The 23,938-nt window shown below is 31.8% G+C and overlaps 1 protein-coding gene and 1 long non-coding RNA gene across 5 annotated transcripts in view; one reads left to right on the top strand and one right to left on the bottom strand.

The window, feature by feature from the left end:
* Window positions 1-4,375: 4,375 nt before the first annotated feature.
* The window catches only part of LOC141459469 (dihydropyrimidinase-like), a 29,045-nt gene continuing 9,482 nt past the window's right edge, over window positions 4,376-23,938 (top strand). The window contains exons 1-9 of one of the 3 annotated variants that reach the window (XM_074138587.1): window positions 4,376-4,594; window positions 4,734-4,778; window positions 15,945-16,039; window positions 17,320-17,393; window positions 17,910-18,020; window positions 18,490-18,617; window positions 18,703-18,882; window positions 19,559-19,672; window positions 23,344-23,415. In XM_074138587.1, the coding sequence (XP_073994688.1) occupies window positions 4,740-4,778; window positions 15,945-16,039; window positions 17,320-17,393; window positions 17,910-18,020; window positions 18,490-18,617; window positions 18,703-18,882; window positions 19,559-19,672; window positions 23,344-23,415 (813 nt within the window). In that variant the 5' untranslated portion in view covers window positions 4,376-4,594; window positions 4,734-4,739. Of the gene's footprint in view, window positions 4,600-4,733; window positions 4,779-15,944; window positions 16,040-17,319; window positions 17,394-17,909; window positions 18,021-18,489; window positions 18,618-18,702; window positions 18,883-19,558; window positions 19,673-23,343; window positions 23,416-23,938 lie in introns of all 3 variants that reach the window. The other 2 variants (XM_074138588.1, XM_074138589.1) reach the window with 2 other exon arrangements.
* The window catches only part of LOC141459471 (uncharacterized), a 33,603-nt gene continuing 29,332 nt past the window's right edge, over window positions 19,668-23,938 (bottom strand). For both annotated transcript variants that reach the window (XR_012461488.1, XR_012461489.1), the window contains exon 3: window positions 19,668-20,452. This is a non-coding gene — a long non-coding RNA (uncharacterized lncRNA). The remainder of the gene's footprint in view (window positions 20,453-23,938) is intronic.

Raw genomic sequence — 23,938 nt, 5'->3', positions numbered from 1 at the left:
GCGAATGTTGTAATATTTTTCAAGAGTATTCTTTTTACAAATGTATTCACGATTTTCTTTGTTTCAAACGATCTTCTATGATTTATGAGATTAGATTAATTTCTTATAACTTAATAAACTATATTCCAAAACTATTGATAGAAAATTATATTATTACTCTACTGTATTGAATCAATTCTTAATTTCTGTTAGAGTTTAAATTATATGAAGGGGGGGCGCATGAAAAGTAAATCAGGGAAACAGTTTCACTACAGTTAATACAATAATGACAAATTATCAATAAAAACTTAAAATACTTCTTGTGGAAATTTTTTTTTAATTAAAAGTGTGTATGTTTATCATTTATTCCTAGTTTAAAGAAATTTCATACAGACGTTTTCATAGGTTTCGACTTCAAAGGAAAATCTGGGTACTTCTAAAATTCGTTTGTTAGGGTCTGCAGTTCCAAAATCAGACATAGATGAAGCTTTTGCACTACTTAATATTCTGTCAACGATTTTTGAAGAAGTGACAAGTGTACTTCGAACAAAAGATAAAAAGATATGGACGTTATGAATATATAGTTTTCGTGACCGTAAATTGTTAAACTTAGGATTCCTCGCCAATCTTGAATCCTAAATATGGTCGTTACTTTGCCTGGAACAAATGGAAGCATGTCGCTTCAGAATCCGCATTGCTTTAGATATAGATGTAGGATGGCGGTGGTTCAGAAGAACCTCCAAAGCCTTGATATATCTGGAGCAAAGGGAGTTTGGTCCTTGAACGGCAGTAAGCGCTCTGACGAATCTCCAAGCAAGGCAAAAATTCTTCTCTAGAAATTTTACATAGGTGCGGTATAAGCCCTTCTCTGCTTTCTATTAGTAGAAAGGATACACACTATCCCAGTCCTGGTGATTTGAAGGGCTGGATCAGGTAATTGCTTATCTTATCCCGGCGGGCTGTATCACACTTTCCTCTCTACGCTAAGTGGCTTTCTGGAAAGGACTCCAGAAAGGATCCCGCTTCGGCAACACTCTGCTGCTTTGGCTAAAAGGTCTGCCTGGTTTTGCATCCGCCTGACTGGCCACCCGAAGGACTACTGGCTCAACGTTACCCCCATAATTTCTCAACTAATTTTTCGCCAACTTACAGTATGAAGAGCTTACGAGAAGTGTCTTTAACTCATTCCTATGCCTCTCGTCCAAGGTCTGGCAAGCATGCTTAATCATGGCTCAGGAGAGTTACTGCTTCATCCTCCTACTGTGAATTAGCCTCTTGTGGCCCTCCTTGCTTTTAAAATTTGACTAACGTACACTCAGACAATTGCTAAATCATTTTTTAGAGTTCAGAGATGTATTTATTTACGGCAAAAACTTAATTTAGAAAATTTTACACTATCGCAACAGTTTCTTTATTAGTATACGAAAGTAAAAACTTTTTATTTTTTGAAATACAATATACTATAGTATATCAGACTGTTGTTCGTAATAAAAGAAAGCATAAACCAGTACCGGTGTTCTAAAAACAACAATAAATGCATAAAAGCACAAACAAAAAAGAAAGTCTAAGGATGAATGAATTAATATTGCTCATTGAGAAAACATATTTTAATATGGCTTGAAGAGAAAATATCTCATATTAATACTAAATAATTTTGTCCAAAAATGTATAAAATATAAAAAAGAATGCCTTGCATTCATGAAGTACGGCGCCTCAACCAAACAAAATTTGGCTATCAACAAAATCTTTATTTTGCCTTGTTCCGTGTGTTTGTTGTATTCAAACAGAATACATTACAATCCACTTATACCACTTCCTGTACTATTAGTTACTGTGAACTGACACCTGCCACAAGAGTGTTTTAACGCTAGGCAAACCAGGCATAAATTCTTATTTAAATCTTTAGATTAAAACGCTCGTCTAAATTATAGAATAATGTGAATATTTTAAAGCTTATTTGGGTTATTTAAAAAGGGTTTTACATAGAAAAACTAGTAAAAAATACATTTTTTACTGTAATTACTAAAACAATAAATTTTAAATGACAGAATTAGAAAAAGATGTATAAGCTAGAGATGTTTGAGAATTGTAGTACAGGAAAATCGTAAGATTGTTTCATCAAATATTTTTTAATTTTTCTTACTTCTAGTTGAGTAAGCTTGATGTAAAGTTAAGTTACCTAACGGTGTGGCTTAATCTTGAATTGACTAAGTGTTATTTTTACCAAGTCAACTTAAGTTTAGAATTATATGTTTGTTTAATCTAGTAAACTATATATGATATTGAATTAGGAGATAGTCATTTGTTTCTAGTGTAGTTCGTTTTCTAAGTACCATATGTGTAGGTACGGTAATTGGAATTATGGTATTGTGCTGCGTTTAGCTACCACCAGTTTGCCTTAGTTTTGCTGTCTTTTTTTATGTAACTTCATTTGTGATGACTGTCATCAATTTACAGTTTTTATTTGTGTTGAATGTGAAATGAATTTGGAAGGACAGATGAATTTTGTGAGATTTTGCTTGGATGTCGGTTTGATTAGTGCTAGGTATATATTTTCGAGGTGGGATGAAGAAATGAATTTAAATAAACAAAACCGTGTTGTAGGGATTGCTGTGAATAAGATAAGTAATTTTTGGTTTTCTTTGTTAGAATAACTGTAATGAAATATGTGCTTCTACTCAAGTTTCTCGATACTCAAACCTCCGAGGCTTGCAATAAAATTAAAAGTTGCAAGTTTCTTAAAGGGGGTTTGAGGGCGAAGCCCCCAAATGAAATAAAATGATCAATGTTCAACTAATTATGAATAGCTGTGGTAATTGGATCCGCCATATTGAAATATACATTGTAAACAGCGCCAGTAAATTACATTTGTATAATTAAATGTGGCGGTTGACATAGTAACAGCTAAACAATTAAGTTTTGCCCAGATGTCATGTTTTGATGTCGTTTTGAGGAAAAAGTGTGTTTAGCGGATGATAGTATGTACGATATGATGGATGTGAGAGCAGTATTGCAGATAACTTAAAATTGGTATTCCCTTGAGTGATTTCTGCCGAAAACTAGTATCTTAAAAGTTCTATGCTTAAAAGTATTATCAAGGATGGCCAAGTGGTTGATATAATCGATGTAAAGATCCAATAAATTGGTGCTCTAATTTTTGTTCAATTCGAAAAGGGAAGATAAAAACCTAAAGAGATAGCAGGTATCTAAATGCAGACACGGATCAGGATTCAGTTAAGCTTATCAAAATAGAAGTGGTTATAGGCCACTAGGACCTCATGAGATACGAAGGAATCGTTACAAGACTACGCCATTCAAAGCCTCTTCTACTCAAAGAAAACAACAGCTTTAAAACAAACTGTACAGTCAAAAGTTCAGTCCTACATACAACCCAACTAAGAGGTGCGAACGAATCGAAAACTATCTAAATAGTAAACAGCTAATCATTCTTACCTCAACCTGTATGGAACAAAGATCTACAACCCAACCAACCTACACCCCTAATAATCCGATGTGTGTGTTTTTTTCTCTGTCTCCAAAACTCTGAAATTGACATCAGACACATCCATATTTTGTGAACGTGTTTTCTCTAACCGCAAAGCCACGTGAAGGTACCAACGAGGTCTTAAGAGGGCTACCGAAGATTGAGATGAATGGTAGAATGGACAAAAGTAAAGTAATGCCTATTTTTTCAGGAGGGCATTATGTCCCCTCCTTATGAAACACAGACGGAGGCGACTAGCTAACATACTTTACTATAAATTTCTTTTGTTAACCATGAAATAAAATCAAAGGCCTAGACCGGGAATCGAACCCAGTAACACAATACAACGAGTGGGCCTCGCCTTTGACTGCTTGGTTAATGTGACACCTGCTTCATGGATATAGGGCAAAACAAGCAAAACACTACGATTATGTATACGTTACAAAACACAGAAAGTAATTCATAAAGAGAAAAATATCTTTTGTTTTCGGATAAATGTTTAAAAAATGCATTTTCGATTGGCATGTTTTTGCCTTTCAGAAAACTATGTTTTTGATATTCACCGTATTCTATTGAAGCGAGTTTTCCTTCTTACAGTTCAGTATAAATTGGGGGATTGATGTATTTTCTTTCATATGCTTGGAAGTTTAATATTAATGCTGAGAGGGGCGCCTTCATTTATACCTGTATACACTACTGGTTTTTCACTAAAATGTAGTTGTTTCTATAGTATGGTTATTGTATAATGATAAATTTAAAAAATAATAATAAATCATACAATATTGCTGGGAAATTACGACATTGGCAATACAAGAAAAGGCATTAACCTTCATCCATAGTGCTGCTGAAATTAATTAAAAATTCGATAGAATTCGGTTAGATCCGTACAGTTTCGTGAAACATTATCAGGGTGCAGTCTACCACGCTTTGCGTTCCTCGAGTTAGTGTATCATTGATCGGCTGCTTCTGTTGAAGTCAAAAGAGTTGTGAAACTAATATTTTGTTATTTATCTGGTTTTTTCTTTTAGTTTTATGTTCATTTATAAATTTAAAATTTTGTTATTTGTTAGTTTCGCTGTTTTCTGAAAGAAAAACATACTTAACTTTGTTATAAAGGATTCAATCAAAAAAGGTTGGTTAGTGCACTTTTTTTAAAAATTACTATTGATAAAATTAGTTCAAAACACCATATTCTGGCCTTTATATTATATTTTGTATAGTTTTACATTATACGAAGTGACTACAATATTTTTTTTCTATATTATTTTTTAGTGGAATGAGTGCCCCAGTGAAGAAAGTACCAATTCATTTACAAGTGAGTTTTTTTCATGTTAATTAAGATTTCCTTTATCTCAATAACTAGGCTGTTTGATGAACTTTAATAGAATTAGTAGTTTATAAATAGAGATGCGCAACTTGTAAAATAAAACTCAGCTGTATACAATTTGAAGTAGGAGGTGCTAAAAATGACAATTTTATTACAAATTCGTCATCTAAATACGACAAATTGTATGTAGAGAACTTATCAGTGCAATTGTAGAGTTTGGTTGCAAATTATAAAATACATTAGACGTATTAAAATATTTCTGTTTTAAATAATATAGGCTTCTAATTTTAATTTCCTCTAACTTAGGATCTTAAATAATAAGTGGGCTGGGGCTGGATAACGTATAAATAATAACTAACGATCTAACACAGCTTGAGAAAAGCGCTTAGAACATCCCCCAAGTATCAAACAAAAAGAGATTGCTCTTTAAGGGGGACCCAGGTAGAACTATCAGCACTTTAGGAGCTGTTTCTTTGCCTCATTTGCGGCAAAAAAAGGTTCATAACCCATGGTCGATTCCAAAGTGTACATTGCATAACTTTTTAATGTGTTGCCATAAAATACCCTTACTTATTAGAGTTAGAGCAAAAAAAAAAGAATATTACTGTATTGATGAAAAGAAACTTGACATGATTGTACTTATTTCCCCAATAGTTGAAACTAAATATCATTTACAGCTTAATAATGAACAGATTCGTAATTTATCTAATTTAAAGTGACTCAGTCTAGTTTCTGTTTCTATTTATGCAATAATCTTCAAAATTAATGATCAACCTGATTAACCTATTCGAAAAATAATGTGCTTCAAATCAATATTTTTATTTTTTATGGAGAGATATATTTTTTGTATATTGACATTCGCTATATCTCAATATTTCGTTTTGGTCTTGCCGATTTTGTTACCAAAGTTTTGGCTGAATGTGCTACTCGATTGAAGGGATTTCTCAGATGTTCGTGATTTTCACCAAAATTACTAAAACCGATTAAAAATAAAAGATCGTGTACTAATTAACTTTTAAAATGCTAATAAATTTTATTTAAAAGATTTTACTGGGAAGTTCTTAGAGAATCGCTGAGATTAGCATTCACATAAAGTGCACCTGTTGAATCATTTACTGTTTGGTCATCAATTAATATCAATAAACATAAATATGTTGCTAGAATTACAATTTTTAATAAAATCTGTTTTAACAGAATAGATTTATATGATTTTAAAATATATATGTATATAAAGGCTGCACTGATGTTCGCTAAACATGATATGATAATGGTCCACTTCTATTTAAAATATATAGTTGGGTAAAAATATTTTTGGGGAACACTTTCAACTTGGTATTTACCATTAGTCTAGAGTTGCTTAAAAACTGCTATTGTTGTCAATAAAATTCGTGTTTCCTAACTGCATTATTTATTTACTTTACTTATTTAGTTCCCACCTCATATACCTTACGGTTTAGTGGTTGTTTCTTCTAATCAGTTTGATTTCGGAGATGTGGGGGTCTAGCTCATAATCCCATAGTGTAATGGCTGGATGGCCTCCTTTAGGCCTTTACACTTGCCCTGAGCACGCGGTTAAACCTCTACTTCCTGAGACGGTCTGATAACCTAACCTATTGGTGCACTGTTGACCGTTTAGATTACGCAGGTGGTACCACGAGCAGGCCATCAACTTCACCCCCTCCACCATTATGTATTTAGAGGACATTAAATAAAAATTAAATTCTGATAACAAAAAATGCTCTATACTTGTAAGCGGTGATAGAACAAGCGTTCCTAGCCTCCACCGTTCATCATGAAGATCACCTCTGCTTGGGGAAAATTCCTTCTTTCCAAACCAACTAATCCTGTGCTCCGTTAGGACCATTGCTAAATCCGCTTGCATATGAGATAATACGCTATCTAAATTTACACTATCTACTTTATTGATATCGTACTTGTTATCTTTATGCCAATATAAATTATTTTGAATTGTTTCTTCGACAAGTACACCTGTTAATCTAGTATGAGGTAATATCACTTTGTTATTTATTTATAGTTAAAATGTAACTTCAGTGTATAAAAGTGGATTGGAAGCAAACCAGATTCAAGATAGGCTGTATGTCGAGGACAGTGAAAACAACTTTTTTAATAAAAAAAATAAACTTTTCCACCTCTTCAAATCTCTGATGGCCCCATACTGCGGCGGGTAACAAATAATCGCGTGAACTGTAGTATTAAACTCTTCGAAATGTCTTTTTCACCTTTATATACAAAACTTACTGTAAGAAACATTTATTGTTAACTCAGCTTTATGTAGTTTCTATTATGGTTTTTATTACGTAATAAAAGTATGGGAGAGCAAACAATTCTGCCTGATCCCTATAGACGTTACAATCTTTTCCAAAATACCTTAATTAGTTCAGACTGATGATTCTGTGGAATTGTATAGAAACTGAAGGGAATTAAAAAATTTATGTGATAAAGCTAAGGTAAACAGTTTATAAAAGAATCGAGTTTTTTCCAGTAGGTCGAATGCTGCTTTTAAATCTTAAAAAAAAGAAAGTAAGTTTTTGACGTTTCTTACGTTTTTGTAATTTAACAAGTGAAAGTAAATTAAAGATGTTATCCACTGATGAATATCCGGCCCTAATCCTTGCCTAACATTCATAAATACGAGTAACATTATTCTCCTCCATTCATTGTTATAATCTCAATAGCAGTAGTCCAGAAAATTTTAAAATATTTTTAAAAAAACGAAAATAAGTATGAAAATGATAATTGGTATAGATCAAAATTGTGATTTGTACATATATTCGAGCCGAAGGTTTAGTAGAATTTTTAAGTATAAAACAATTCAACGAAGAATGTCACTTTCCATTAAACACCCAACATGTAACAGGGAAGCCAGCATAGACTTAACTCTATGAATGGTAAAGTGATTGGAAAATCGATAATTCAGAAAGTGTATCGAACCCAAATTTTATACACTTTACAATACTTATAAGTGAAAAGAACAGAGAGGAATTTAAATTTATATATAACTTAGGGGAAACTGATTCATTCAGAATTAACTATAACTATGATATGGAGTTATCAGAAGTATGCAGACATGCTATAAGTGAAAATAATAATTAATAATTAACAGAATAGAAACAAACAATAAAAGAAATCATAGAAACCTGTAACTGAATATTAGAAGTTAAAAATATTAATAATATAGAAAGACAAGAAGTTTAAAAATTATAGTGTTTAAATCTAAATAATTCAGGGAGGAACAAAAAATATCGAATTGCTTAGATTATTTGTTAAACTAAATAGAAGAATATAAAGAGCTGGATGAGAGACAACATGGAATCATATTTATAAGAACCAGCAGAAAAAAAAAACAACATGCAAACGAAATAATGTTCACCACCCTACAGAAAGAAGCTAAAACATTCGCTAGTAATAATGGAAGAAAAACTATCGGTTCTGTTGAAATAAATTTGGCCCGTAAGATCCTAGAATTCACGGATAATCATACTATTCAAAAGAAAAAAATACGGGAATCCGGAAAAAAAATTAACTCAGGATGATATAGATTTTATCCAACATGTTTATACTAAGGTGCTTAAGAACGTACCGTTTTATGACGGAATTATCAGTGAAATAATCACAGAAATTTTTGAAGACATTTTTTGTGACATTAACAACAGTTTACATTAAAGAAGCTATTTTACTAACAGCGTGGGAAATATCTAGGATTTTACCAATCCTAAAACCAGTCAGAATCAATTATTTATTTAACACTGTTATTTTGTGTGTGTGTGTCTTGATTTGGTAAAATAATTTATCAGATGATAAATATAATTGGATTGCTATAATTTCAGTTATTTATTTAATACTGTTATTTTTGTGTGTGTGTGTGTGTGTGTCTTGATTTGTTAAAATAATTTATCAGATAAATATAATTGGCTTGCTATAATTTCAGTTATTTATTTAATACTGTTATTTTTGTGTGTGTGTGTGTGTGTCTTGATTTGTTAAAATAATTTATCAGATGATAAATATAATTGAATTGCTATAATTTCAGTTATTTATTTAATTATTAAGTTATTGTTATTAAATTATATCTGAATAATTATATTTAAAACTTCAAGTAATGTGCAGTGTACGAGTTAAATATGTATAATTGTACGGCCTCTGGTCAGGATTACTGGCCCGAGGAAATCAAAACAAAAAATCTGATAGATGCAACAATAGACCCCAGGGTCGCGGTAGCGTAGATTAAAACCGTCGTAGAATCTAACCTAATGCTGCTTATCTACCTAAAATTACCAAAAATTTGGATTTGATAATGAACTCTCTTGAATTTTGTTTTGGGAAAGCGAAGTAACCAGGGGCAACATTACGCATAGTAATTCTGCCGTAGTATTTCCCATTTAAAGGAAATCATTAGTTAAACTGGAGTGCGATTTTATAGACAAAAATTTTGAGTTTTTGGAGGAGGAGGGGATTTCTTGGATAAGGTTTTCCTGATTTTATTTTAAATTGAAAATTACCATTGTTCAAACATGTCTATCAAAAAGGGACTCAAAAGAGAAAAAGGGACTTAGGAGTATATGGGTGTGGCTGTCTATTGAAGTGTACAGTATAATAAATCATTCTAATGCTCCATTAACCTTTGCTGACTTTTGTTTTGAGTCTTCCCAAAATTTGCCAATAATAATTAAAAATTCGGAGTACAAGGAAGTCATCTGAATAAGACTTGAGTGTATTTTTTTTCAACCTTAAGAATTTAAAAAATGTGTGATTCTGGTGAAAATTCAGAAAAATCTGCAATATTTTTTCTTAAGAGTGGTAAAAAAAAGTAATGAAATTTAATAAACGTTAATAAAGGTGAAATGTTTATTGTAATACAGTATTAAGCATTTTGTTTACTTTAATAAAGGAACATAAAAGTGATAAGTAGAAGGAAATATGGTAATTGAAGACGAAATAATATTATTTCGTTTATTTTTCGAACAATGAACTTCATTGTTTTTGTTTTTAGCTTTAAATGTGTTGTAATTGGCAAAACACACATATAATAAAATTAAATAAAATGAAGCACATTAATTATATTTAAGACTTGTTAATACTTTCTTTAAAGAAATTAATTAGTTGTAAAATCATAACTTTCTTTAATTTTTTATATTTCTACTTTCACTTATTAGCATTTTTCTATCTTGTGATTCATCTTAATTAGAAAACTTTTTTTTTTTTAATGTAAAAATAATCTACTTTTATATAGTTAAAAAACTTTCCAAATTTTGTAGTACTTGTGGTTAATGCAACTGCTAATTTCAGTCTCTCTTCATTTTCTTCTCTTATTAGATTTAGATTAGAAAAATTAATGCGTGTACTTTTTGTTCCTATTTTGTTGTAGATTACATATTTTAATTCGCTATATGGGGTATCACTTTAGCGGAGAGAGCGTTAACGAGCCTATGACAGGTGATACTAAAAGACGTAGAGGGGGCATAACTGAAACCTATATGTATGAGCAGGTGTATTAGGATTAGAGCCTACATTTCTAATTACAAGTTGTGGGTAATAACCGCTTAGATAACGCCTTATTTAAAAATTTCTTTTTTCTATTCATTATAATTTTTTTTTTCAAAGTGATTTTTCAAATTTTATTATGAAGCAACGTAATCTAACTTCTCATAATATAAAAACTTCATAAACCAACACGACCAGTGTATTATGGTATTCTTGGGACCTTTAAGCATCTAATTCCGTTTACTCAAATTCGAAAACTGAAGATAATAAAAACTATGATCAATGTCTTATGTACAATTTAACAATTTGAAATCATTTTTCCTTTTTTGTAATTGCAGGCATTAGGAGCCAACGTTTTAGAATGGTTCAATTTTTTTTATGTTTTTCCAAAAAAGAAAATTTATTAATTTAAATTTACCCTGATACAGTGATTGAAGGTGGAAGGTAAGATATCGTGTACCGGAATAAATTAAAAGAAAGAGAGAATACAAATTATTGATTAGTGCATGTTCAGAGAATATATATCATTTACTAACAGGTGATTTCGCTTTTAGCAATCAAGTCACGACAGGATGTAATGATAAAGGCTACCATATATAGCGTGGAGCCACCTTAGCTCCGCTCAATATAGAGCTCACCTCGGAATATTAATGAATTTCCAACTTTTATTAAAGGGATGCTTTAATAAATATGATTATTCAAAGTGAAATTCTTTGAAGAAAATATAAATTACAAACAAAACAAAAAATATGCTTATAATAGAGAAAATTCAATAATTATTGGTAAACATTAAGTTGTTCAAGTAAAGAAAGAACTTGGTTATTTGAGATAACGGTTTGTAACTTTCTTTAATTTTCTTTATCTTTCTTTAATTTTCTTTTTCTATCTTTAATTTTGTTTATCTTTCTTTAATTTGGTTTATCTTTCTTTAATTTTCTTTATCTTGCTTTAATTTTCTTGGACTAGTGCGATCGTATCAAATTTTTAAGCTTCAAGTAAGATTAAAGAAAACTTCAAGAAATCAAGTGTAAAAAAAAAAAAAAATCGTTTTATTGATTTCTTTCGTTTAGTTGAATGAACTGTTTATATAAAAACGGCCTTGGTATTGAACTTAATATTTATCACTTTTAATTACTTGCTTCACTGGTCAGTATCTGAATTATATTTCATCGAAAATGTGGTTAGGTTTTCAGTTCTGGTCGTCGATTTGATGCGTCTTATAAGCACGCATTCAATTTTCATACCTGTTTTAGGGATTTTCTTCATAATGAGGAGGTTGATTGATTAATCAATTTATGAACTGTCGTGTTTATTTGTTGTGGAGAAAGTAATAAGTCTTTGGTTGAAGAAAATTTGTTATTTAGGAACCTGTGAAATTGCACCAGGTTGTGTAAAAACAAAACAATAATTAAAGTAGGTTTCCTGTTATTGAAGTTGTTAAGTTAGGTACTACTACAGTTAGTGTGCCAGGCGCGCAGTTCATTTGCCTTTACATATTATTATCACATAACATCAAACTGTTTCAGTTTTTAGCAGTTGTTTTATTTTATAGTACAATTAACTTGTTTTTATTGTACTTTAATCATTTAATTTCTCCATTCTCAATATTATTAACGTTTGTTATAAAGTTATGGTAATTAAAATTTTTACCTTCTCTTATTACACTCCTAAGAGAATACTACTCCTGAGAGAATCTCCTAATATTGTGATTTGTGTTTTCAACTTTTCAAGGAAATATCTGTTTTTAGGTCCCCTGAGTCCAAAAAGTGGTTTTTGGACTTTTAATTAATAAACACTAATTAATTAGTGTCTGTGTCTTACCCACCTTAACTAAAAAACACAAATCGATGGAAGTTGGTATTTTGTATTTAGCAAAGGCACCATTATAAGATGCCACAATGAGATTTTGGTTAAAATTTATTTTTGGTAACGAAAGTATTAAATATTGCTTTCTAAATTAGTCAGGTCTTAAATTATGGTATCTGAAGTGTAGATCAACAAATTTTTTGTTCTCTCTTGTCACATTTGAAAAACTATTCTTCCCGTCATTTGCCCTGTAATGACTTGCTGTATTTTTTACATTTTTCTGTCACGGAAGGATTACGATCGTATCATATTTTCGAAATGGAATTTTCACACAAATATTTGTCGGAGCTCAAAATGTACGGTAATATTTTCCAAACTTTTTGAATCGTTGCACTCAATTTGTCTCACTCAATTTATGCAATGTAAATATGTATGTAAATGTAAATGAAATTTAAATATTGACTAGAGTTCTAAGGTTATAAAACAAAATGATATTATAAAATAATAATGATTTCTCTCTAAAAAAAAAAATATTTACTTTGCGTGAATCAAGACACATTAAGAAGTAAAAAAAATAAACTACTGCAACAACGAACGGTCCCTGTGGTGGGGATAAGTAAACAAGCATCACTCACGTACATTAAAATGAGTAGTAATAGGAAAAAAAGCAGTAACCCAGTTGGCCCAAGAAGTTTTGGACGAATATCAGGAAAACGTAGCTGAGGAGGGTGCGAGCTTTCCACCCTAATAAATGACAAAGAATAAAACAAAAACATTTTGGACTTGAATTTTCAAACCAATTTTCGACGGCTAACTAAAAGTAGAACAGAAGATATGTAGATTAACCAAAGAAAAACAATAAAAAAAAATCATGTTCATAACCTACCAACCTATAATAAATGAGAATTTCTATTTAACTTTTGAACCAGACGAACTGCAAATAAACAATGAAAATCCATTCCCAATTTTTAGAATGGGTGCGGAATAACTATCAGACATTAATAGAGGAAATCGAAAAAAACAATCGGCGCATCATTTAATAACCCAGCTATGCAGAAATAAATTAAATATAATTTTCAAAAACTCAGAAGACTACTGAAAATTAACTAAACTCTATGAAGACAATACTACAAAGTACTATACTTTCGTAAATCCTAAGGGCAACAAATTGTCAGTAATTATAAGAGGTATCCCTTACTAAGTTCAAGACGAAGCAACATTCGTAGCAGCTGTTATTTTCTTGGTAAACTCAAAAACCTAAAAAATCCGCTGTTCCAATGATTAAAATAATCTGAAATGATCGCAGCACTTCCAGTAAAACAAATATAAATTCCTTCCAGTAAGTGAGTGAAAAATAATAAATAACACATGTTATTTTGTACTCTGTGTAATTTAACGCTGGAAATAAAACATTATTTTTAATATCAGCAATGACAAATGTTAGCATAAGTTTATGATTACACTTTTTTTTTAGTTCTCATATTAAACATGTGTAACATGTGTTTTATTCCAATCCACATACTACTAGAGTAGCTGTGTAAGTCACGTTCAGCTGATCATTTAGCCAGTAAAATCAAAATAACATTAACATGCCTTCACTATAATAGTGGAATGTGGTAAGGGTGAAGTCCCAGCTTTCCTTTCCCTAGACCCCTCTTAAACAATGCTTTATAAAAAAAAAAAAAACCTGGAATGTGAGCCTCTCTTACTGCAGTTATTAAAATAGAATTTTAAAAAGTTTCTTTGATCCGGGAAAATACGAGGTGTGTTCAAAAAGTAACGGGAATTTTTAAATTTCGCGGGTTTGGAGAGTCTGATTGTAAAATTTTTTTTTTTATTATGTTGGTACACATGCCCCTGAAGTACGATAAAATTTTCAGTAATATTCATTGTTTACTTCTTAAGTGGCAGCCCGTTAAGGTTAGACGTGTTTTTCGAGCTTGGCGATTTTTGTTTGTTAAAAAAAATGGATCAAAGAATTTGTATTAAATTTTGCGTAAAAAATGAAATAAAGTGTAATAAAGTGTGTGAAATGTTAATAAAGGCATATGGTGAGTCTGCTATGAGTAAAACAAGGATTTACGAGTGGTATAAGCGTTTCCAAGATGGCCGCGAAAACGTTGAAGATGACGAACGACCTGGACGTCCAAGCACATCAACAACCGATGAAAACGTGAAAAAAGTGAAAGAAATGGTTATGAACGATCGCCGAATCACAATCAGAGAAGTCGCTGATGATGTTGCCATATCAATTGGCTCATGCCATGAAATTTTTTCGGATGTTTTGGGTATGAAACGTGTGGCAGCAAAATTTGTTCCCAAATTGTTGAATTTCGAACAAAAACAGCGGAGAATGGAAGTTGCTCAAGAGTCACTCAATGAAGTCGACAACGATGCGGATCTACTGAAACGTGTTATAACAGGTAACGAAACATGGGTTTACGGATATGATGTCGAAACTAAGGCTCAATCGTCCCAGTGGAGGCATTCTGGATCGCCAAGACCGAAAAAGGCTCGACAAGTGCGGTCGAATGTGAAGGTTATGCTCACTGTGTTCTTCGATTTTAATGGCATAGTGCATCATGAATTCTTGCCACAAGGTCAAACAATCAATAAGGAGTACTACCTACAAGTTCAACGCCGTTTGCGTGAAGCAATCCGAAAAAAACGCCCGGATTTGTGGCAAAACAATTCATGGATTTTGCACCACGATAATGCACCTGCTCACACTTCATTGCTTGTTCGTGAATTTTTGGCCAAAAACAAATCTTTAACGATGCCCCAGCCTCCATATTCGCCAGACATGGCTCCATGTGACTTTTTCTATTTCCAAACATAAAGAGAACATTAAAAGGCCGTCGTTTTACAAGCATAGATGACATTAAAAGTGAATCGCTGAAAGAGCTGAAAGCTATCACAAAGATCGAGTTTCAGAAGTGTTTCGAGGATTGGAAAAAGCGCTGGCACAAGTGTATTGTATGCGAAGGGGACTACTTTGAAGGCGACAATATTAATGTAGATGAATAAATAAATATTTTTTTCAAAAAACGAAAATTCCCGTTACTTTTTGAACACACCTCGTATAAGTATGTATATGTACTTTTTTTTTTAAATACTCACATTTTTTTACCGCCCACTGGATTCAAAATCACTTTATACTATATTTATAAATTAAATATGAGCCATCTATTACAGTAGGTAAAAGATAATTAACTTCAAAAGATAAAACATGAAGGGCAAGAATTTGTGTACTAGTTTTCCTGTGGGTTCGCTAAACCCAAGTAATTGCACACATGTCAGAGTAGGTTATTAGTTTTGTCAGGCTAGGATACTGTAGGGACGCCAAGATCAGCGAAGAAGCAGCTAAACCACCTCATCCTATGAATAGATCCTCTATACTCTTACTTCGGAAAGCTCTGCAATTTATGCAGCTATGCTGTTATATTTACTTACCAACCAAAAGCATTTGTAAAAACGTAACCATTGGCTCGATGCTACCAAATTCTTAAAATCTCTTTTCAGCTTGATACTGAAGTTCTTGAAGGATATTAAGTAGCAAATTTAGCATGTTTCATTTGTTGTCTTGCCAATTTTTTTGGCAAAAAATGTGTATTTAATAATAGAAGAGTGTACAGAAATAAATATTTTGAAACACTCTATAATAACATTTTAATGGAAACTGCCGTGTCGCGATCGAATATTGTCGGAAAACACAAATCGGTCAGCGATGGCGCCGGCTGCCATAGTTGGATAGTAGGCACATTGTTGGAAACTTATCTGATATAATGAAATAATATAATTCTAATGATACATTTTTAAGAAATTAATTATTTTTCTTTGTTGTAGAGTTCACAAAATCGCCTTCTTTTAAAACATGGCAAGGTAGTTAATGCAGATGGAATTGTTGATACTGATGTTTACATAGAAGATGGAATTATTAAGTATGATGAATTATTTATTCTAATTACTATTTATTATTATTATTATTATTAGGTTATTAGCGCCTTTTAGATTATTAGTATAATATTTTGGAATTGCAGATAATTCCAAAATGTGATTCACATTACTTACTTACTGTATACATAAATCATGTATGAATTCCATCATTACAGATCTATGCACAAAATAGTTTGTAGTCTAAATTTATTTCCCATTTGCTACTAAGCAATGCTAATTTTTGAAGTACACAGAAAAGTTCGTATAAAATTTAGAAACGGAGGCTTTCCTTGAAAAAGAATTGTACTTAGCTCACAGATGGTGCTATCGCGCTCTCTTAAACGCAACTAGCATCAGCCTACGTTGACATCGGTATTTCTGTAAAGCCCAGTAAAGCTTTGCCCTATCAACGAAAGGGGAGTTATCCGGACGGGTTTGTATCATGTAGAAACCCAAGAGACGTACTCATAATCAACCTTCAGATTTTGGAGCCAAATTGAGATAACCATACTTTTTAGGAGGAGTTGAAATGAGATTTTTACATTCCCATCCATATTTTCTAATAAGTATTTCCTTGTCCAGACCCATTTTTCGCTAATGGTAAACTCAGTAATCAAGAACCAATTTTTTACTAGTATTTTCCAGACCCTCAATCAAAGCTGCAATGCTTCTTCAGGAGAGAGCATTCGATGAGCAATTTCCCGATGATCCCACAGACGGTTATGTGATCGGAGTTTTTTGTTACCATGAGATAGAAGATCCCTAATTTCTAGCACCCACCTTTCTGGGACCTTGAAGAGAACCATCACTTATACTCAAGAAGATTATAACTTTACTTCGGAAAACTCTGAATTTATGCAGCTATACTTTTATATTTCCTTACCAAAAGCATTTGTAAAAATATAACCATTTGCTCGATGTTTCCAAATTGTTAAAATCTCTTTTTAACTCGTTACTGAAGCACTTGAAGGATATTAAGTTACATTAAGTTAGCATGTTTCATGTGTTTTGTTGCCTTGTTTTTTAAGCCAAAAATATTTATTTGATTTTAGAATAAAGTGAAGAAATAAATATTTTAAAACAATTCAACTTTGGTATTCCCTAATGAGTATTAAACTTATCCGTTAGGCAATTGCGCTCAAAACGTTAGGTCTCTTGCTCTACCACTAAAAGAATATCCCCACCTTTCTGAGACCTTACACATAAGATTATCTTAGCTTCTTTTGTTTCTTTTTTTTTTTTTCCTTTACTATGCATATTTTTAACGTTCATATTTATTTTTCAGAGAATTAGGAAAGAATTTAATTATTCCAGGTGGCACCAGAATTCTAGATGTAAGAGGATTATACGTAATGCCAGGTTAGTTGGTGATTAATATAATCTTTACTAGGATGAAAAAAAAAACAACAAAAAAACTTTAGTTATTTGAGGTATAAGTTTAAATAATTTTTTCTACCTTTCTTGTTTTTTAAATGCATTTTTTGTGTTTAGTGATGGAAATTAGAGAGAATAATGAAAACAATTAACTTTTATTTAAAAAGATTAATTCGCCCTTGGGCAAAACTGTTTACATTAGTCTTGTAAACCTTATTTTATTTTTTTATTTATTGTTTCTTTGGATATCGCGAGCATTTTCTAAAATTTTCAAGGAGGTTTACAGTAGTGAAAGCTTGGTGTTTGGAGAAGGACAGGACAAAGATTTGGTTCCTGCACTTTCTCCACTACACTTTACAGAAAGTGGGTGCTTAAAGCAACATCTCAAATAAGTAGAATGTACTGATTGTTTTTTGTATCCTGTTAAATAGTAACATTTCAAAAACACATCCATCTTCAAGTATGCATCGAACTGCATGTTAAAAAAAATATATTTTTCAGGTGGAATCGATCCACAAACTCATTTTGAGGTTAAAATGATGGGTACTGAAGTTGTTGATGACTTTTATGACGGCACAAAAGCAGCAATTGCTGGTGGAACTACTACAATTAGTAAGTATTCAAAACAATATTCGAACGAAAGCTTACAGCATTACGAGGATATCGGATGATCTTGTGAAAATGTCCGTCCACCCTCATAATTTATTTTTTTACTTTTGTTTATTTAAATTTAGAAACTATGTTTTTATATTTGATATTCAAATAATAGAGATTCTGGGGATTCTAGAACTCTCACGTCACACATTTTTTCGAATTGGTGGTCCCTATTCTAATAGCCAAATTAAAATAAAAAATAATATTTCTTATTAAATGTAAGTGCGTAAGCAGCCCTAGGATGGTGGATCCCTTATTACTCTTGCTCTAAGAAAACGTTCGTATTTTTGGGTAAGAGAGTCCCTACACTCAGGGGCGTCTTGCCGCCTGAGCTTACCATTAAAGAATCCTTTTTTTTTCTTTTTTTTTTAAACAAACAGATTTAATGGTTGAATATTTGTTGATACTTATTTCTTGTATGTTTTAGTGGATTTCGTAGTGCCCTATGAAGGAGAATCTCTTTTGGAAGCGTATGAAAGAGTGCGCAGTACTGCCGATGGAAAAGTATGTTGCGATTATTCGCTTCATGTTTGTGTAACGCGATGGGATGATACAGTGAGTTTTGTGACTTTGATAACAAAATAATATTAAAAAAACTTTATTAAAATATGTATTTAATTTAAACTTTTTTTAAAAAAAGATTAAGCAAGAAATGGAAGTATTATGTAGCGAACATGGTATTAATTCATTCAAGATGTTTATGGCCTTCAAGGACGAATATATGCTACACGATAATGAACTCTATTGTGCTTTTGCTAAGTGCAAAGAACTAGGAGCCGTTCCAATGGTTCATGCTGAAAATGGCGATGTTATTAGAGAGGTATGTAAATATAAGAAAAATCTAATGTAAGATGCCTCATATGAGGCGTTATTCTCTTACTGCAGTACCGCAAGGCCAATCCAGAAATTAGTTACATACATATAGGTGTTAGTACTAACTCCTGATTATGGAGGCCCATAGCTTCCTCATGCACTGATAGCCTGCAGACAGTATTCTTTGTTACAGCCTATTCTGTCCATCACGTTAAGTAGGAAGAAATTGATCATCTTTTCACAGTGGCTTGCAATTAAGAGTCACGGTAGACAAGCTGATTAGGCTCGCTAATTAGACAGTGATTTACAAAAAAATAGCAGGCCTGTTAACCTAAATGTCGTCATCATTGTGATAAGGGAGTTTGGGAAACAGTTTCATTATCTAGGGATTTGGATCGCAGGGATTTCTTACGATATTGCGGATTGACGGCTTGCTTCTTGGGGAGGGTTATTAGGGTCCAATTTTGATTCAGATTGGAGATGGAGGGTTAAGAGCCAAACACACTTTCGGTCCCGCTCCATCGCCCATACATTTTTGGAGTTATCAGGGTTATCTTTTCTGTATTCATCTAAGGAACCACTTTAGTCCTGTAATTTTAGAATTGTAGAAAAAATCAAATGAATAAATATAAATGAAAATATTGATTTATTATTACAGAAATTAATTTGTTTATGTTTTTTAGAACGAAAAAGCTCTAATAGAGAAAGGTGTAGTGGGGCCAGAAGGACATAGTCTGGCCAGACCTGAAGAAGTCGAAGCAGAAGCTGTTAATAGAGCTTGTGTTATAGCTAATCAGGTATTTATACTAATTGTAATATATATATATATATAATTCTACACAATTTTACATTTATATCGTGTTTTTGTGTCTGCAGTGTGTGTTTTTTTATTTTACATCTGTGTTTTTGTGTTTGACATAATTAACTATTTTTTCTATGAACTATGATATGAGAAGAATTATCACGAGATTGGCCATAAAAGAAAATAAAAACATGAAATTACTCCATAGTAGATTAGATTCCTTGGGTACAAATTATTAAACCAGCACCCCCGTGATCCATTGAATCTATTGTTGCTTTCGCAATAAAGCATCGACACTAATCCTTTTTCTTTAATCAAAGTGTGAAGAAAGACTCTTGTGTAAATTTTGAATTATGTTCTTCATCTCCGAAGAGCCGAATTCTCAGACATAAGAGAACTTCATGTGGGTTTAATTCGTGCACGTCTGTTTCTTTCTCTTCTTGACAGAATCTGCATAGGCTACCATTATGACGCCTATGGGCCCTTGCGGTGCACATGTTTTCTCAATCTACACCTGCCTTTATGGAGGCGTTTCTGAGTCCCTCTAACCACTTCTTCAACTGACTGCACCAATACTTTGATATCTGCATCTATAAGGAAGGGTACATGCTCTGCTACAGTTTAGTTGTAAAGAGGAACATGCGCGATTTGTGGTCTCTGTTTCTGCTTTGAATTTGCACCATGAATACTACCAATTTTCGTGGCTACCAATTGACGTTAAGATTTTCGGACGTCTTGAATATGCCATAGGAACCTAATGATAGTGCAGTCCAAGCTGAAAAGGACAAATTTGATAAAGTTAATAAAGATAGTGATATTAATTATTCCTTGTCCTAGAACATAGCTTCAAAATTACTGCCTACTAGGTCTGCTAAAAAAATAATTTTGAAGCGAAGTATCCTTCTTGTTCAAATTCGAAAACAATTGTGTACCGTTTCTCATTTACAAAATTACATGTGCTTGAAAATTTTATAAAAATATATAAATTTCTTTATTAGGAAACTTTGTCTAGACAATTTTGAATTTCATCTAAAATATGTTAGGCATATAAAATTTGTTAAAATAAATTGTAATGTTCTCTTAAAAACAAAGGAAATTAGTTTTATGATTAGGGAATTAAATTATTACTTTTGCTTCAGATTATTTTTAATCGAATTACAAATACGTTAATAAATTAATGAATTAATATTTATGAGGGTTGGACTGAAACTTACTTAAGTTAATCTTTTCTACATGGAAGACAACTTTGATACCACGGAGTACTGAATTTTTGAGGTAATATATCTCTTCTAGGGGTAATTTTTGGTATGGATTAACAAAAAAAAAAAAAAAAGAAAAAAAGCAATCAATTTTTATTACTAATGAACGTTAATTAATGATTTTAACATTCACGGCAAGGATTGAAAAAAACATGCTGATAGCTTCCCACCTACTAACTATTTAGGACTAGCTGAAAACTACAAGATATATTTCTTTTTAAATAGCTTTACAAAAGAATAATACAATAAAATCTAATTTTAAAATGAAAACGAACAGTTTTAAAATCAATATTTTTAGCTGCTAACATGTCTTTAAAAATTAATTTTTTTGAGATTGAAGCCTATAATAATGCTTTGCTTTCAGGCTAACTGTTCAGTCATTCCATTATTCTTTTAGTTTCTTGTCATTGGTATATATATCTCAAACTGATTTAATGCTGGAAAACCTATGAAAACAGCTATTATTTCCCTGAACCAGCGTGATACACTCCATTTATCTTTTTCTTCTAGCGATTTAGAAACTAATTAAATTAATAAAACCGAACATTCTGCTGAAGCAGCACTTAAGAGGTAAACCTACACATTTCGTGTTCTTCATCAAAGTTTCGGGAAAAAGTTTTAAATTATATTTATGTATATGCAAGTGTTCAATTAATATTTTTAGTTTAGAGAAAATCGTTGGAGTCATTTTTGGAAAAATTTCAAAAATTGAAAGATCCATTTGGTAAAGTAGTGCTTCCGTTTGAGCGATTGCTAAGTTACAATTTGACCGTACCCTATGAAAATATAAAGTTGAACCTACTTGCGGATTTTAGTTTTTGAAAAATTATGTAAACACATCCACACTATTGGTCATAACCTCTTTTTCTATCAAAGCGGACCTCAGAATAAATGTTACCAGTGAAAAATTATTTTTTTAAATATTTTCCTTATTAGTAAGATTAAGTAAAAAGAATTCCTCATTTGTTATAGTTCAGGAATGCGAATTTCTCAGAATATTCCTTGTTTTAACCTTAACTCCCAAAGTTCCCTTGATTATTTAATGCCTATTGAGATGTATTACAATTTTGTGGTATGTTTTATCCACATGGCTTGTAAAAAAGATATTTCTCGTGAAAAGACCTTTTTTTTGGGGGGGGGGGGCGACTCTGAATACCACATAACTTGGCCGGTTTCTCGAGAACCACCCCAAAATAAATTTTTCTGGGAAATTGCTTTTAATAAAGATGATAGACCTTTAAGTAAGTGGCTGAAAGATATTCGAGAAAAACTGAAAATACCTCTAAATAAAGTAGGTATTAAACGAAATAACATCTGAGTGGAATTCTAAGTTAAGCTTTGGACAGCTTTTCTGCATTGAGAAATTCTGTTAATACTTATGCAAATGTCATATTAAAAACTTATTTAGTGTTAATAGGAGTTGAAAGGTATCAGATGAAAAGTCAAGTTAAGACATTTCACACGATCAGAATACTTGAAAGTTGTAAAAGGAAATTAAAAAATTAACTTGTTGTTCAGATACCAAGAAGTAATGCTGTATTCGTTTGGTCATTTAACATTTACTTTGTTAATTGGAATTTTGTGTAAACAGATTAGCACATTTACTTTCTTTTAAATGTTGACGTATTAGTGGCTCTTGTATTGTGTTTCATGACTGGTAGGTTTTTATTTGTTTCATATATAATTTAAAAATGTGGTTGGGTCCTCAGTGCTGGGTAATATAGTTAATTTTATCTGTCATACCACGCATGTTTTTCTTATTTATGACCGCTTGGCTTTTCCATTCATCATCAGAGGTTAATTCATCAGATTGGTGTTGAGAATTTGGCTTCCACGTATTAAGATCTGATATACACACTGCACTTTGTAACTCTTTTTCTGTGTTTCATTTTCCTAACTATCTAACCCTAAGAGCGTTGTAAGAGAAAGTCGTCAATCTCTCTCTCCTGATGAATCAACCTCTCATGAGGAATGAAAATCAGAAACCTGTCGAAAATAGGAAAAACTTCCGTGCAATTACGAATAAAATCAAGATATAATATGATTAATAACAATATGTTACTTCTGCAATAAAGTACTTTTAAAAGAGCAGAATTAAGGAACTCAACGAGCATTTTTATGCTTCTAGCCTCTAAGCCTATTAAATTTGTTATGTTTATTGATAGTCCAATACTCTGTAAGACACTCGAGAGTTCCAGGTGTACGTTAGTAAGTGTGACCAGCTAATTGCCCTTCAAACATCCATGTCTAAGAATATAATCCTTGTAAGTAGCCTAGTATCATCTTCCTTATGTGCCGAAAATATTTTAAAACTATCTCTATAGTAAACTTTCTACAGAGTAACATGTCCAGAGTGTTTTATAAATATACTACACTCATAATCATTCCGTGAATTTTTTTTTTCTAGGAAGAAAATGAGGCTACAAACATGATAAACGACTCGTTGGGTTCTGAATTAAAGCTTCTACAACTGTTAAAGGTATTTTAATGAGACAGTAATATGATTTTTTTGTTTAATTAAAAAGCTATTATGCAGTGATGGTTCAATTATTTTTCCATTAAGGTCGCAAAATCATTAAGGATTATTTTAAATCTTAAGCATTTTTCAATGGTGTTTTCGTACAAGCATCAGCTTTCTAACAGCAAAATTGTAAAAAAAAAAAAAAAAAATGACAACTTACATTCCTGCGCTTCTTTTTTTCTTTGACCTCCGAAGCTTCGATGTTGATGAAAGAGAGATGTAGAGATAGGTCGGCCGATGCAGATGTATATATGTGTATATAAAACAACATGTACCGTAAATAGAGAGAAAGTTAAATAAAAAAATAGTCATCGTACGTAATTAAAAACACTTTCTATTTCCTTCATTTTATTTATTACACACTCCTTATGTCTGTCGTTTTAGTTTTAATTGTGCACAAAATATGAAGGAATAAATTTTATTTATTTTTATTATAAACTCACCTATCTCCACAAATCTCTAACATTTACAACTTACAGCT

This window comes from Rhodnius prolixus, unplaced genomic scaffold, assembly GCF_049639745.1.
Source record: "Rhodnius prolixus isolate KJV_2025 unplaced genomic scaffold, Rpr scaffold_11, whole genome shotgun sequence".
NCBI lineage: Eukaryota > Metazoa > Arthropoda > Insecta > Hemiptera > Reduviidae > Rhodnius > Rhodnius prolixus.
Note: the sequence above shows the minus strand (reverse complement) of the source record. Positions and strands in the feature narration are given on the sequence as shown.